Below are 16,070 nucleotides of genomic sequence, written 5' to 3' on the forward strand. Positions count from 1 at the left end.
GCACAACATCAACATGCGAATTCATGTCTGATGTCTCGACCCTTGCGCATATCTCTTCACCTCCCATTCGTATGATCGTGTTGAAGGGCAACGGCTGCAGGTACTTAACCCGCTTTGGCCATGGCGCGAAAATTTCTCCGATCTTGGTTCCTGCATCTCGGGTTTAGAAGGCGGGCTTGGTCTACCCCCCCCCCCCCGGCCAGAGATGGGTCATCTTTTTCAAGGCGCCTCTTCAAAATCGGGGTTTGGTTACTGTTAGAGACCTCCACGTGGCGTCTACCCGGCTCTCGATCTACCAAGTTGCGTCTCGCTACAGATCAGCGGAAGTTTTCGCGCGAAGTTTATTGAGCGAGTAGAGAAGTGAACGGGAGATAGATATGCTTACCCGTGCCCTCTGTGTTTGCCTAGACCTTCACTATCATCATGTTATTCGCCAGAACTGGTATGGTCTCGAACTTTACCGCTTCAAATTTCGCGATATGTCGAAGCTTTTGGGCTAGATGTATCTTCAAAAATCTTGTACCGGGCTGTCATTTGGGATCGGCGAGCAATGAGGCTCGAGAGCCCGACTTAGTGACGACAGAGAAGAAGTAGTTGTGACAATCAATAAGGGTGATTGCCTAGAGCATCGGGGTTGTTACAAAGGCCATCTCCCTATCATTGGTTTCAAGAGAGGCCCTATGAACCAAAGTTTTAGCTACGCGACCCACCAGTTCATGTGTTCAAATGACACGGATGCTGGGTCAGGCATACACAATCGATAAACTTAGTCGCAGCCGCACCAGACTGCATGCACGCATCACCCGCAGCTGATACTCCGTACCGCATGCTGTGGATACAAGCATCGTTTTATAGCTTTCCACTGTTTCGGGTTTGAATAAGGGTAATTTTGACTTGAGGGCGTAGGTCTTCTCCATCTAGTAAATTACTTAACAGAAGTAGTTGTTCTTCTCCAAGCAAATACGAAAGAGAGGCGATGTCGAGTGCTTCGATGAGAAGCGCATGCGAAGTGCGTTTACGAGTTTGCACGTAATTAAGATTCACGACAGTGTTGAGGTAGTGCACACTCCGAGTTTTTCGGGATTCAGGCTCTAATATAACGGAATATTTAATCCGTTGATATCGTGGTCTCCCATCGAAGAACCTATTATCCAGTTTTTCGCTTATGTGATCGGTTCGCCCACTGGCAACGGTCCAGGTCTACGGAGTGGAGCAGAACTTTTTGGCCCCAACTGAAAGCAGGCGGCTTCCGCTTTTAGACTAAGGGCAACCAGAAACGTCCCCTAACAGATACTCATCTCTCCGCCTCCTGCCCGGCTCAATTATTGCTCCGGTCAACTTCAACGTCGTGGGCGGAATGTCGAACGGGATTCGGGTATCACACAATTCGTTGCTGCATTGCTAGTTGTATATAAACAAACAAGCTCTATCGCGACTTGATTTTGTTGCAAAGACACTATTTATCCGGCTTTTGGCACAATGACGTCCTCAATGTTGGCAGTTACGGCACCAAGCTTTTGCGCCCCGTCCGCATATGAGCTTTCCACGATCCCTCAGCCAGTTGTAATAGAGCCTACCGATGTGGTATTCCGTGTTCACGCAGCGAGTATCAATCCCGTAGATGTCAAGAAGGCAGCAGGAGTCTTCAAGCTTGCGGTCAAAGAGAAGTTCGTTGAGAACCCTGGTCAAGCGATGATCTTGTCAACTGATATCAATAAAACAGATTCCCATATCAAATTGGCTATGATTGCTCAGGAACCGTAACAGAAGTGGGTCAGGATGTCAAAGGCATCAAAGTTGGCGACGAGGTTTACTCGCGGTTACCGGAGGCAAGTCGAGGTATGTATACGCCCAAAAACTGCGATAGACCGACCAATGGTGTAGATGCTAAGATACTATACTTGCAGGGGCATGGAGTGAATACGCCAAATGTTCACAACATTACGTTACTCTCAAACCCAAGAATTTGTCTTTCGATGATGCAGCCTCGTTACCATTGGCAGGCATGACCGCACTACAAACTTTGCGACGATACGAGGGATCATTGTCAGGCAAGACGGTCTTCGTACCAGCTGGCTGTGAGTGAGATTCATCGAACTCTACATAGATAAATTGCTAATGATACTCTGACAAGTGAGCGGCACTGGCGCATATGCGTGTCAGATCGCCAAGAACGTCTTCAATGCCGGCAAAGTGATCACCACCGTCTCAACATCAAAGGTAGAAAAAGTACCAGAGTTGCTTGGTAAAGGCACGGTTGACCAAAGTGAGCCTCAATCGAACTGCCTAGCTACTTGAACAGAGAGTGATACCTAACCAGAATCCAGTAATCGACTACATTAAGGAAGACGTAACCCAGGTCATTCCTCGTGGATCCGTTGACTTCATCTTAGACACAACTGGAGATTCTATGTCTTTTCTTCATCTCATGACTCCGTCTACAGGTGTCATTGTCTCTATCGCTACGCAGCCCTCCGGTACTCAGCTCCAACAATCTAGCGTGATGAAGAGGCCAGATGGCCCACGTCTCCCGTGGTTTGCACGCATGGTGTTGAATATGGTTGATTCGTATCGGAAGGCACGTGCAAAACGCTGGGGTGTCAAATATGAGTACCTATTCCTCGATCCCAATGCCAAAGACTTGGAAACACTGGCTCTCTATGCAGAAAAAGGAGACGTCCTGCCTGTTGTTGGTTGTAAAGTCAACTTTAGGGATATCGATGGCGTGAGAGAGGCGTGTACAACTGTGTACAACGGGAAAGGTGGCCTTGGGAAAACGGTGTTCACTATCATCGCGAGTTGAGTTTAGTAGTTTTGGGATAGGCGATAGTTTACAGGCTTCCACGCAACCTTTTTTGAGTGATGTTTAATCTAAGCGAATGAGATGCATTGTCGGTCAACGTTCTTTTCAAGTTGTTGATAGAGAGACGTTATGAGATGAGATCTGATACCATACCATTCATGTTCGGAGAACAGGATGGAGTCGGCTATGCAAGCGTTTAGCGTCAGCAATACGGTCTAGGTCAAGAATGATGGCCAGCGAAAGGAGCACATGGTTGGAGCGATGGACACTGTAACATGACCCTGATCGGTTCGAGTCAGAGATGGGCAGTACTGCATCTATTGGGGACGTGTATGTCTAGTGAAGGTATGGGCAGAGGTTTCTACACCGCCTCTAGTGCTAGTAGTTCTGCCAATACCACATCTATTGACTCTATATGGGGTTTCCTTCCCTCACTACATAGAGTAAAGACCAGTTGATAAGAGCAACAAGCGTAATGCCCCAGAACGGCGCACCAACAAAGTTGTTGCTAAGTCCCCAGCCGAGGACAGTTCCTCCGATAGTAGGTCCAAGCATGCGAGCTGCGGCTGAAGTGCTCGATGCAACACCATGCACAGTGGCTAGTAGGGCAGGGTGCGGAGCAGAGTCGTTGACCAGCATGATCGTTGCCGGCCCTACAAACGTTCTCGACATGACTTGTGCACTCAAGATGACAGACAAAAAGGGCCACAAGAGCGGGCTCTTATTCGACAACAGGGCGAGATAGGGCAGCGAGCAGTACGCCAGCGCACTGAAGGGGAGGAATGTGCGGTAGGACTGTAGGACACCGAGCCTACTGCTGATCCAGGGAAACAAGAGGATTTGGAGGGGAAGACCGACAGCTCCAATGACTGTGTTAGCAAAGCCGACCTTCTGGGATGACAGACCCAGACCACCTGTGAATCGGAATGGAAGTTGAGCATTGGTGTTGTCTGCTTGGGGTGCTGGTAGCATAACGAACAGTATGGAGTTGAAGGCAGAAACGTGGAGAGCCGAGGAAAAGTTCTGAACCAGCGTCAAGATAACGTTGCGGGTGCAGATAGCACGCAGAGGCGCCCGGCCCTTGTCTTCCACGGGCTTGCTGGACGAAGTTTGGTCCTCAACGTCTCCGGCTTCGGCCGGCTCGTTTGCATTGCCAACGAGATGATAGTCATTGGGCGGGCTTTCCATTCTAAAGACCTTTCTGAGAAGGAAACGTCCAAGGTCCCGGCCTCGGTCTCGGCGATGGCGCCGGAGTGGATGCGTTTCGTCCAGCCCGAGGACGACTCCCAAAGCCGCAATCATCAAGATGCTTGAGCAAACAAAGTTTGTCAGAGCGTATGGGAATCGTATCATCCATTCGACTCCATCTTCACCACCGAGGAAGGATCCCGGCCCGAAGATTGAGGGTAGAGATTCAATAGGGTCGGCAAGAAATCCACCTAGAAGAGGTCCAATGATGACGCCAACGTTGAAGCACATTGGAAGTAGAAGAAAAGCTCGAGATCGGTACCTGTTCGCCTTTTAGCACTGATCACGCGACCACAACTGAAAGGGGTATCAGGTCACGCATACCTTTTGTCTTCAACAATTTCCGAAATCATGGTCCTGAGAACACCTACGTTTCCGTTCAGTGCTCCAGCTAGAACACGGAAGAACACCACAGAGGCATAGGAAGTAGATAGACCCATCCCGATCGCTGAGATACAAGTTCCCAGCAGCCCCACGAGAAGGACTCGCTTTCGACCAAAAAGAGGACTGTCAGCCACATGTCCCCATAACATGCCAGTTACACACTGGGCAGCGGCGAATGCGGCAGTGAGAAGACCGGCCTGTCTTGCAATTGCCGAGTCTGGTAGAGATGGACTGAGAAACTTCAACTGATAGAAGAGGTACGATGTAAGTGACCGCTCAGCCAGCGGTTCGGCTAGGCGGGCAAAGACGACCATGCCCAGCTGCCACTTCTTGGGCATTGACATCCAAGACACTGGTTGTTGGGGTGCTTCTGTCTCAGCCACGAGACTCAAGTCGGGAGTCTGATACGAGGGAACGGCCATATTGGAATGACTGGCTTTGAGAAGTGGTGTCTCATCATTGACAACTACGTCGTCATCTTGATGTTGGTCTCGACTGTTGCGTCTCCCTTGCGAACTTGCCTTCGAGCGAGGGCGTTTTGGGGCCGAGGAATCGTCCGGCCTCGCCATTTTTCTATTGATAAAATAAAACCACAATGAATAACGGAGAAGGTTCCAATGGCGGCAAAGAAATGCAAGCTGCAAGCTGCAAGGTGAGCTTCTAGATCAAATGTGCCTTCTGTCGTATCAATCCACGTTAGCTCCAACCCCAGCGCGCCCACACCAAGGAACGCGTGCAGGGATCAAAAGTCCCGCAAGATGCATGCACTTTTAGGTCGGCTCCCACTCACTCGATAGATCGACTTTTGTTGATTCCGAAGTGGTCCAGATGGGCGTGAAAAAGACGTTTAAAGCGTGGTTGTTTGACGGATGTTGGCCGCGTAGCAGTCTTGGCAGGCTCGCTCGCTCGAGCCGAGCGGGATAACGTCGTATCACCGAGGAACCATGCAACCTGTTTCCAAGCTGTGATTCGTCCGTTCTTCGACGTCACCTCGTTCGACCTATTGTTGAAGATGAAGAACAAGAGGAAACTATGCGTATCTAGCTCATGCAAGTTAGGTTCAGTCAGTGAGTATATGAAAGCTGCTGTTTCCCTCCGGCTTGCGACCTATTTTCCTCGGGAATCAGCGAGGTTTTATTCAGGGAACCCAGTACTCTGTGTTAGGATCTGATAAAGTCCAGTTGCTCCAGAATGTCATCCAACACCAAACTACCGCGATTTAGACTTCAAGACTTCCCTTGCCACGGCAGGGATTTTGGATCTGCATGAAATATCACTGTGAGAAATTCTGCACAAACAGTAGAACAATGCTTATTGGCGTCTTGGAGAAGATGGACCTCCACTTCTTGCGCCGCCGCTACTCACTTTGGGCAATCCCCGGGACAGATTTTTTCAGTGACAGCGCTTTGGCTTGCTTTGCCTCCTTTGTCGGCCCAAGGAGACTCATCATATTCCCAGTTTGGTGGTCCAACCTTGTCGTCACCGGGTCTAGCTCCTGCAGATTCATGAATCGAAGGGTCTCTGCAACCTTGATTTCGGCGAACTGTGGATCTAATCTGATTGATTAGATGCGCCTTCGTCGGACTAGACAAGTTCATCGCCTGCTCACCCGCACGTGGTGCCACCCAGTTACCAAGCGGGAGCGCCTGACGGACGCAGGGCCATCCACGGCTTGCGACCCTAGACGCGTAGTCGGGGTTAGGACCCTCCGTTGCTGTCCATCGGTCAATTTCGGAGTGACATTCATGTAAACCATGCTATAAGAACCAAACTTCGTCAAATATTGACATCGTCTCTCGCTCTACAGTCGACACTTTACGTTTTTCCACAGTCGGACGGTCTCAGCTGAACCTCTTCTCCTCCTCAACACCTAAGCAATGGCTGCCGAAGCAGTGCCACCCCCTCGGGATGCCGAGCAAGCTCCCGCAGACCATGTCTCTGAGACAAGTCAAAACGAGAAGCAGGGCTTTACAACCGCTGTCTCCGCGTCCCCGGATAGCGACGAAGTCTCGGTCAACAGCAGCCTCAGACCAGTTCCTTTGACATGGAAGCTGGCCTCTGTTGTGTTGGTGACTGCTATTGGATTTGGTTCTCAGTGGAGTTCCGGCCTCAGCGGTGCCATGAAGACAACGATGAAGAAGGAGATGAAGATCAACAACACGCAGTTCTCCCTTTTGGAAGCGAGCGAGGATTTTATGGTTACAGCTCTGATGCTTCTCAGCGGTGTTGTTACGGATAGGATTGGTGGCGCAGGTACGAATAATCAGAAATCTTGACACAAGCATTACTGACAGACAGCTAGGTGCCATGTTATACGGCAATTTCCTCTACTCAGCCGGCTCGATTCTTGTGGCAGCGGCAGCTCAGACCCGCTCTTACAAGTTTATGATTGCGGGCAGAGTTATCCGCTCCCTCGGAGATATTGCGACTCAAGTGGCGCAATACAAAGTCTTCTCGTCCTGGTTTGCCCCCGGCAACGGCTTTGCCTCGACTTTGGGCTTCGAGCTCGGCATTGGCAAGATTGGTGCATTTGCTGGAAAGTCGTCTGCCAATATCATCGCCAAGAAGACGGGAGATTTCGCTTGGGTATTTTGGGTTGCCGTTTTCATGAATCTCTTCACGAACGTCATGACGGGCGTGTTTTACTGGTTTACAAAGGTTGCCAATAGCAAATTCCACGGCGTCAGCGACCCTGCTACCGGCGAGAGATTGAAGGAAAAGACAAAGAAGTTCGAGTTGCGTAAGGTCCTCGAGTTACCGTGGGCCTTCTGGGCAGTCATGGGCTTCTCATTATTCGAAACGAGTACCGCCATTGTCTTCCTGCAGAACGCCACCGAGCTCGCCGAGCAGCGCTTCGGCACAAGCTCCATCACTGCCGGTTGGTATAGCGCTACGTTGCAATATGCCGGTAAGTATTTGCTCTTCCGCTTTCCCCGTGCCCTTCAGTCAGCTAACATAAGTAGGATTCTTCGTTGTTCCCCTACTGGGAGTCTTCCTTGACCTCTACGGTAACCGTATCTCAGTCTGTAAGTGTTGATCGATTCCACAAAAATGAGGTCTTGTAACTAACATAGCCCTCTAGTGGTCTTCTGTGGCATTGGAATGTTTACCTCCATGTTGCTCGTGTGCTTCGCCAATACCACCCAGGGCACTGCTGCGAGTTTCGGAGTCTTCGCTTTCGCCTACTGCTTTAGACCAGCCACCATTATTGACAGTATCCGCACGTCAATGTGGGACTCAACCGTCTTTGGTTCAGCATATGCTCTGAAGATCACGATGAACAACGCGTAATACTTCCTGCTCAAAACTTTCCCCGATGCCCGGTCCAAGCTAACATGATGCTTCTTCTTCAGAATGAACATTGTCGTCCGCGTCATTACTGGCGTCATCCAAGACAACGACAATAACTCTTACGACAAGGTTACTATTGTCTACGTCATTCTTGCTGGAATCTCGGTGGTCGTTTCTTTCCTCCTGACGTTTGCTTCCTGGAAGTCCGTCGACCTGGGACACCTTCAGTGGACACGCAAACTGCGCATTGCGCGTGGCGAGATCCTCAACGTCAGGAAGGAGAGGTTCTACGGGCAGAATGGCGAGAAGAACAGACTCATCTCCAAGAGCTGCTTTGTAGCATTGATCGTGCTTATCTTGGGAAGTTGGTGCGGCTACTTCTGGGGAGTTGCGACTGGCAATAACTCTTGATGACTTGAGCAGAGGACGAAACAGGATGCGATGACTCGTAAGGGACATTCAATATCGTAGAACATGGTCAAAATGATCATGCCTAATCAATATTTAGTTGAACTAATACAATCGACGATCGCCGGTCATTCCGGTTGCTATGAAACTTACTTCCAGCGCAGCGTCATTTAGCTCAAGTAATGTGCAGATAAGCAAAATTTCTACCGCGGCGTCGATAGCATAGGCTACAGAATTGCTTTAACTCACATAGCTGTCGGTAGCGTCCGCATTTGATTCGACAGCGCCATGAAGAAGTCTTCGCCTCGCGCAACTTGCTCAACTGCTAGACAGAATCCGGCGCGGCGATAGCTTCATAAAATGGGCCCGAAGCCGTTGAAGGGATCTGGAAAGCCCGATGTTTAGCGGAGAAGAAAGCCGGGGTAAACCGGGTCAGAAGAATCGATCTAGAAGTTCATCCGCCCAACTAGATTGGCATGACCCCGGACGCGTGGAATACAGGCAGGAAAGCCTTCCACGGGACTTGTCTCTTCGGATACGATGTCGGCTTGGAAGCGAGTAGAGACGATGGATCGGTGCATAAGCTTGGAGCGACCCGGTGCTATCCTGCCCTGCGCAAGCAGCACAGCAAGCCTTGCACAGGTACCCGAACCGCATGGAGAACGATCAATCTGTCCATCAGCAAAGACGGTGACGTTTCGTTGTTTCACCTCGTCTTGCTCGTTATTGACATCGCCTTCTTCGTTGTAGAAGATCACGCCATAGAGATCGTAGGTGCCATAGTTGGCCTTGTCACCAATGAATGCTTTGATCTCTCTGCCAAGTTTGATATGGTCTTGATGGCTGCCAGGCTCCACCTTTAGTCCGATCTGAGATGCATCAAGCGTAGCGTAGACTGCACCAGCAAAGGCAAGGTCGACTTTGATAGTTGCATGATGAGACGGAATCTGGACCTCCAGGTCCTTGACAAGTTGGTAACTCAACACGTTGACAAAGTCGGCATAGACAGGTATGCCCTGCTTGACGCCGACGCTGGCAACCACGCGCCCAGAAGGAACATCGATAATGACGTCGACAACTCCGTCATCCTTGGGTGCTTCGACGAGTCCCTTTGTAACAGCCCAGTATCCCAAGGCGATGGTTCCATGCCCGCATGCAGTCGAAAATCCGTCTTTATGCCAGAACATGACCCCAAAATGAGCCCCAGAGTCATCAGGCGGCGTGACAAAACCTCCGTACATGTCTGCGTGGCCGCGGGGCTCGTGGCATAGTGATTGGCGAAGCTCATCTAACGGGTGGCCAGGAGTTTTGATGACTGCGAAACGACGATCGGCTACGGTTTGGGCCTCGGGTAGATAACCGTTTGGCAGCCTGTCCACGATACGGAAAGGTTCGCCGGCAGTATGCCAGTCCTCGGACTCGACCCAAAAAGGGCTCTTCTCACTAGTAGACATCGTGAATGCCAGGGCGGATGGCGACCTTGGGCAAACAGATTGTTCTGGTGCTTTCGAAAAGGTAAAGACTAAACGTCAGTCTAGGTTCCTCGGTGAATCAGTTTTTTTTGGCAGGATACGTCTGAAATGAGTAGCCGAATTTCGGTGCCGGTACCCTCCGATATAGGCGTCCGCAGAATGTCACCCGGCGCAGGCTGGACAACGGCAATGCCCCGCATCGGAAGGCCGACCCGGTCCGGTCAAGATGGGGCCCGGAAGAGGGTCCCGAAAATACGAGAAATACTGAGGATTTTCGTATTGACCAATGAGCCCTTCAAGAATCATTGTAAATGCGGGGAATTGGCGATTACCTTTGCGAAGCGAGATGCCGCAAAACCACGGTATTTCATCTTCCAGATGGTAGGAAACTCCAATGGTTTGTTAGATTTTGAGAACTTTTGCGGATTGAATAATGCTCATATGAGCTGGACTGGAAGTTGACTGCGAGTGGCTTTGGTAGGACGGAGCCGAATGCGGCGGAAGTCGGGGGAAGCGGATCCGGCCTCTGCACAAGGATGTACTTGGTCAATTGAATGAACCAGCAGACTTGATAATAACTGCTACGCTGGTATCAGAATGAACAGAACAAGTTTCCTCTATCCTCAATGATAAGGCTTTTGGGACAAGTGCAAAGTCGAGGGCGGGTTGTACCTGATTGAGGCCTTCCACGATGGAGGTCTATGAAAGACTCACAATGATCCACCGTACCCTCAAGAAAACTGCCAATGCATGAATTGTAAAGTCTTCCGTTGACCAAAAGACACAGAAATCGCTCACATTTGGTATCGGGAAGAGTCTCAGGCCCCAAACTCTGAAGCCCCAGCGAGATCAGGGTGAGCCTGTGAGGGACGAATCTGGGGTTGTGACCAGGGCCGCGTCTTGGCTTCCTGATGAGGCCTAGCGCCGATCGCATATCCTGCCGGCCTCCCGATCCGCCGGGTCTGCCATTTGATAAGAAAAACACCCCGCCCCTCAACCTTCACCACCGCGGCCTCCACACCTCGCCCGGACCCAACTTCACGCAAACATCCAACATTAAAGACATTCGGCAGCCAACCAACGATGTTCCATCCATCATGCCAGACGCGTCCCACGCTTCCAATTCGTGCTGGACCTGTCGGCAGAAGCGGGCCAAGTGTGACAGACTCCTTCCGACTTGCCTCCGCTGTACCTCCTTGAAGCTTCGGTGTCAAGGATATGATCGACCGAAGAAGTTGGTGTGGACCAATAGTGTGGCCAGCCGAGGCAAGATGATGGGAAAGGCCACATACGACGCAGATCAAGAACCGAATGATGATCTTATCGCCGCAAGGCCTTGTCAGTCTGGCCGTCTCGCAGTGGGACACCCTCGGGACACTTTGCGCGAAGCACTGCCGGCATCACTTGACGTGTCATGGTCTCTCATCGATCCTGACCTGCAAGACTTGTCAGTTGATTGCCGGAAGTACATACGCTATTGTAAGCTGTAACCCAGAACGAAACCATCCCACGGTGAAGGCGCTGACAATGCTGTGTTAGTTGACATGGAAATGTCCAAGGAATGTGTCGTTTACCAGACATCCAGTAATCCTTTCTTATCCCTTATGCCGCTTATGTCCAGAAGTCATGCCTTGTCCCATGCGATGATCGCAATCTCGGCCTTTCACTACTCTCATCGGCTGGTCATCAGCCAGATGCAAATTTCCTGTGCGGAAAGAAGGCTTCTTGAAGTTGAGAATACTTCACTGTGGCATAAGTCACAGGGACGCGACTGGCAACTGAGGCAGCCAAACTTCTCGCCCTCACTGCGTGTAGCTCTAGCTCATAAGCAAAGAGCCTTGCAATATCTCAAGATAGAAATCCAGGACGACGATGTGACAAACAACAATGCCGCAGTGGCAGCTATCGTTCTATTTATCTGCATGGACGTGGTTGAGTTTGGCAGCCGTGGATGGGAGCATCACCTGGGAGGTGCTGGTGAAATACTCCAACAGCGGAAAGCTACCCTTCAGAATCGCAGTATTGGAACCGATCATTGGCTGGAATATTTTGACACAGCCTACACGACGTAAGGGCACTTCCTGAAAGCTCTTGCGTGGATTCACCCCTAACTTTCCTCGTAGATTTGGGATCATCGGCGCAACACTGGCGCCAGCAAAGGGCTCTTTCGCTCAGCAACTAGCATCCCTTGATCCGTCTCTCCTAAGGATCTTGCGCCAGTCTGAAGATCAAACTTGGGTTGGCTGTCCTGCCGAGCTGCTGTACCTAGTTTCCGTCATCAACTCTATGCGATCACTCTCGACGTGTTCTGAGGCAGAGCAGTTGAAGGTCGATGAGCTGTGCAAAGGTCTCGACAACTTCTCGCCGTCTGGTTGGGCAGAGAATTTCCCAGATCCGGAGCACTATCAGTCGCGATCGCACCTTGCGCACGCTTACAAGGCGGCGGTCGAAGTATACGCCTCTCACATTGTAGGGCCGCTGCTCGATCAAGGGCATAATCTCTCTGACCTGTATCTCGAAGGGGTAACTCGATCCGGCATACTCCATATGCTCTCCATTTCAGCCCAGGACTTCCATGTGAAGAGCCTGGTGTGGCCGGCCTTTGTCGTTGGGGCAGAGATCCAAGCGGCCGATCTCAAGATTATGGTACGGGAAATCTTCAGGAATATCTGGATATCGTCGTGTTGCTACAATGTTAGAAATGCCATTGAGATGCTGGAAAGGATCTGGGCCCGAGACGATGATGAGAAGATGGCAAAGTCTTGGCTCAACTATCTCTGGTCACTGGAAGATAGTTGGCTATTCCTTTAGCCCAGACCAAAAGACATCTACGAAAGTCAAGGCAACACACCGGAGCCCAGGGACACAGCTTCGGACAAGGATGATACATGTACTTGGTGATAAGCAGCGATGCCAAGGTGCCGTGACAGCATGGAACGAAGCTGCAGGACGCTTATACCCGGATGGGACATGCGGGTCAAGCGCCACTCCTAAAATGTGGATCACCTGCGCCGAACTTACGTCGCTGCAACGGGGTCCGATAAGGAGGAGAGTTCCCGCCCCGGTTTGAGGCCTGCAACAACGGTGCCGCCAACATCCACACATCCACACATTACCGGACTGCGTTTATAAAACCTTTCTGTCCCCTCATCTGTGCTTGAAATCATCTCGAGTCTCTTCATTTACAACCCCTCAACTACAATGCCTATCTCCAGCATGTCAGCACCACACCCCCTCTGCCCCCTCTCGGGTGCGGAGATCAAAGCCGCAGCTCAAGTGATCCAGACTGCTTGGCCAACATCTGTTTCTCTTCGGTTCAAGGTGGTGACTCTCAGTGAACCCGCCAAGGGAGAACTGGCACCTTACCTGGACGCAAAGGACAAGGGACTGTCTGCGACTCAACCTGACCGCAGGGCTTTCCTTGCGTACTACATCCGGGGAACGGTACGACATCCAGGCTTCGCTTATTTGAGCTCCGACAAATACTGACAAGACCCATCATAGGATCTCTTCCACGAAGCGGTGGTCAATCTGACAAGCGGAAAGGTTGAGAGCAACCTCAAGCTTGGTGCTAATGTCCACGGCAACGTCGACTATGATGAGGCTCAGTTGGTCGAGAAGATTGCACTCGAGGACCCCAAGGTCCTTGCCGAGATCAAAAAACTCGAGCTACCTGAAGGCACAGTCGTCTGCGCTGATCCGTGGATCTACGGTGGGTGTCTAAACTAAGTGATCGTGTTTCTCACAACTAAGTTCCACCAGGATCTGATGGTGTCAACGATGATGCCCGTCTATATCAAGTTTTTCTCTATATGAGAGACCCCAACAACTCATCCGAACCCGACTCTAATCACTATGCTTTCCCGTTACCAATTCTGCCTGTGGTTGAATGCAACGAGTACAAGATCATCCGCATTGACATTCTTCCCACCGGTGCGGACAACACCATCAAGCCCCTTAGCCCATACACGCCTAAGCCAGGAAACGAGTACATCCCTGAAGCCCAAAACCTCCGGAAAGACCTCAAGCCTCTGCAGGTTGTTCAACCCGAGGGACCGAGTTTCACCGTCACGCCCGTGGGAGAGACCGGAAATGTGCTCGAGTGGCAGAAGTGGAGTTTCTTCATCGGTATGTAAAGCGTACTTGAGGGAGAATGAAATGGCCGGGAATAGTGGCTAACACGGAGTTTTCCAGGCTTCAACCAGCGCGAAGGTATGGTGTTGTACAACGTCAAGTATGACGGTCGTCCGCTATTCTACAGACTGTCGCTCTCAGAGATGAGTGTGCCCTATGGTGACCCGCGCCATCCCTTCCATAAGAAAGCCGCTTTCGATCTCGGTGATGCGGGCGCGGGAGCCACTGCCAACAACCTGCAGCTGGGCTGTGACTGCCTGGGAAGCATTCAGTACCTCAGTGGTGTAATTTCCGATGACCGCGGTCAGCCGGAGTCCAGAGATAACTGCATCTGCATCCACGAGCAAGATGCAGGCATTGGCTGGAAGCACACCAACTACCGTACAGGACGTGCCGCGCTCGTCCGATCTCGCGAATTAGTGCTTCAGAGCATCATTACGGTCTCCAACTATGAGTACATCCTGATGTTCTTGTTTAATCAGGCGGGTGAGGTGACTTACGAAGTCCGAGCTACCGGCATTCTATCAACACAGCCCATTGACCATGAGTTGGACAAGGTCGGCACGTCTTTCGGCACCGTTGTCCACCCTGGTGTCCTCGCGGGACACCATCAACACATCTTCTCCCTGCGTGTCGACCCCATGATCGATGGACACACCAACCAGCTGGTGTACTCGGAAGCGCACAAAATGCCGCGAGATCCCAACTGGAACCCCCACGGCACAGGGTACGAAGTCATCGACAAGGTCGTGGAGAAAACATCGGGTCTTGACCTTGACTTTGACGTGAACCGCACGTTCAAGATCACCAACCCCAATTCCCTCAACCCCATCAACGGGAAACCAGTGGCCTACAAGATCATGGCGCCGCCTTTCCAGAAGCTGATGAGCGATAACGACAGCTTTAACTACAAGCGCGCCGAGTTCGCGGACCACAACATTTATGTCACAACACATCGAGACCGGGAGCTTTACGCCGGCGGTTGGTATACCAATCAGTCTCGTGGAGGCACCGGTGTTAGGGGCTGGTCTGAGCGAAATGAGACATTGACTGCCGAGTCTGACATTGTCGTCTGGGTGCAGTTCGGCATCAACCATGTGCCAAGAATCGAAGACTTCCCCGTCATGCCGGTCGAAATTCTCAAGGTACATCTGAAGCCTGTCAACTTCTTTGACAAGAACCCCGCATTGGATGTGCCTCCTAGCGAGCAGAGTTTCAACAAGAGCACTCTGATAGAAACTAGCAAGGCGGTAAAGGATGCTGACGGCTGTGGTTGCGACGGCCCTGCTGCAGCATCGAAGCTATAGCCGCCAGATTCTTGCATGTACTTTTCCATCCAGCGAAGCCACTGTTTCTCTAGAACACATGTTTACCTACTATCAGATCATTTCTTTCCGTGTTCAATAGCTGTGGCAAAGGAAAGGGCCCGAGGATTACCTATAATCAAAAAAGGGGATTTTCCACCTCCATCTAAGGGATGTCTCTCAGGGGCGATATGATAACACTGCATACCAAAGATTATAAACCGACCTCTTCATATCATGATTGGTATGGAGACATTGGCCCTTGTTTAAACTTTTAGTCTATCGTGCATGTGGACAGAGGCTAGATTCATCGGGTCACTTGCGACGGTGCTTCCGAAGCTCCGGCTTGAGAGTGGTACCATGGCTTGCGGCTGAAATTCTTCACGCCAAGCCCAAGTAACTGCGGATTCCAACTCTGTGACTTGCGGCTGAGATAATGGTACCATGCAATGAGAATAGCAGGACTTGAAAACAGTAGCCATCTTTCTGTCGTTGTCTTGATGCTTGTGATGCATCCCATCGGCATCGAGCTGAGCATTGCGTTCTCAACCTTGTCCTCCTATGATCGGAATGTTTGCTTGTCGCGGGCCGAGACTATGGTCCTCGCCACTCGGTAAGCAACTCCCGTAGCTTATTGGCAGGCACAGAGGATCGTGGAATGTGGGTGTGGGGTTGTTCATGAGATCACGACACTCCCTCTAGCGTGGCAGCGAATCTCCTCGCGCAAGCTTGGTAGGGGGTCGAAATCGTGTAACAAACACGTTTTGCATGGAATGTCTCGCAATGGATTCTTCCAAATGTGTGTAACGGCGACTAACCCCATCAGTGCCGAGATCTCCCTGGCCCCTGACTTAACCGCCCATGTCTCACAACCCAAAAGCATGGTGGCGCGGGCGGAACGATTAGCCTCACGAATACACTAGTGCAGGCTCAACAACTTAGTTGCTCAGAAAAGTCGAACTCATGCATTCGAAAGTAAACATTGTGATGATGCCGGGTCGTTGTTTTCATTCTTCTATCCTGGGC

The 16,070-nt window shown here is 51.1% G+C and overlaps 6 protein-coding genes across 6 annotated transcripts; 3 read left to right on the top strand and 3 right to left on the bottom strand.

The window, feature by feature from the left end:
• Window positions 1-620: 620 nt before the first annotated feature.
• On the bottom strand, window positions 621-917 carry CTAM01_10413 (uncharacterized protein; the record flags this gene model as incomplete). Its single annotated transcript, XM_060526428.1, has 2 exons — window positions 621-678; window positions 754-917. The coding sequence occupies 2 exons, from the start codon at window positions 915-917 to the stop codon at window positions 621-623; spliced, it is 222 nt and encodes a 73-aa protein (XP_060378845.1).
• A 562-nt stretch (window positions 918-1,479) lies between these two features.
• On the top strand, window positions 1,480-2,803 carry CTAM01_10414 (uncharacterized protein; the record flags this gene model as incomplete). Its single annotated transcript, XM_060526429.1, has 5 exons — window positions 1,480-1,667; window positions 1,724-1,839; window positions 1,908-2,078; window positions 2,135-2,266; window positions 2,328-2,803. 5 exons carry the CDS (start codon window positions 1,480-1,482, stop codon window positions 2,801-2,803), a joined length of 1,083 nt encoding a protein of 360 aa, XP_060378846.1.
• A 411-nt stretch (window positions 2,804-3,214) lies between these two features.
• On the bottom strand, window positions 3,215-5,004 carry CTAM01_10415 (major facilitator superfamily transporter; the record flags this gene model as incomplete). The annotated part of the gene is made up of 2 exons (XM_060526430.1): window positions 3,215-4,313; window positions 4,376-5,004. The coding sequence occupies 2 exons, from the start codon at window positions 5,002-5,004 to the stop codon at window positions 3,215-3,217; spliced, it is 1,728 nt and encodes a 575-aa protein (XP_060378847.1).
• A 1,308-nt stretch (window positions 5,005-6,312) lies between these two features.
• On the top strand, window positions 6,313-8,137 carry CTAM01_10416 (uncharacterized protein; the record flags this gene model as incomplete). Its single annotated transcript, XM_060526431.1, has 5 exons — window positions 6,313-6,688; window positions 6,738-7,343; window positions 7,399-7,461; window positions 7,518-7,722; window positions 7,789-8,137. 5 exons carry the CDS (start codon window positions 6,313-6,315, stop codon window positions 8,135-8,137), a joined length of 1,599 nt encoding a protein of 532 aa, XP_060378848.1.
• Window positions 8,138-8,580: 443 nt separating this feature from the next.
• On the bottom strand, window positions 8,581-9,588 carry CTAM01_10417 (uncharacterized protein; the record flags this gene model as incomplete). The annotated part of the gene is made up of 1 exon (XM_060526432.1): window positions 8,581-9,588. The coding sequence occupies one exon, from the start codon at window positions 9,586-9,588 to the stop codon at window positions 8,581-8,583; it is 1,008 nt and encodes a 335-aa protein (XP_060378849.1).
• A 1,940-nt stretch (window positions 9,589-11,528) lies between these two features.
• On the top strand, window positions 11,529-15,047 carry CTAM01_10418 (copper amine oxidase; the record flags this gene model as incomplete). The annotated part of the gene is made up of 6 exons (XM_060526433.1): window positions 11,529-11,674; window positions 11,730-12,386; window positions 12,822-13,050; window positions 13,111-13,318; window positions 13,369-13,734; window positions 13,801-15,047. 6 exons carry the CDS (start codon window positions 11,529-11,531, stop codon window positions 15,045-15,047), a joined length of 2,853 nt encoding a protein of 950 aa, XP_060378850.1.
• Window positions 15,048-16,070: the final 1,023 nt, after the last annotated feature.

The sequence above is a fragment of the Colletotrichum tamarilloi genome (assembly GCF_030869305.1).
Source record: "Colletotrichum tamarilloi strain Tom-12 chromosome Unknown Scaffold_48.1, whole genome shotgun sequence".
NCBI lineage: Eukaryota > Fungi > Ascomycota > Sordariomycetes > Glomerellales > Glomerellaceae > Colletotrichum > Colletotrichum tamarilloi.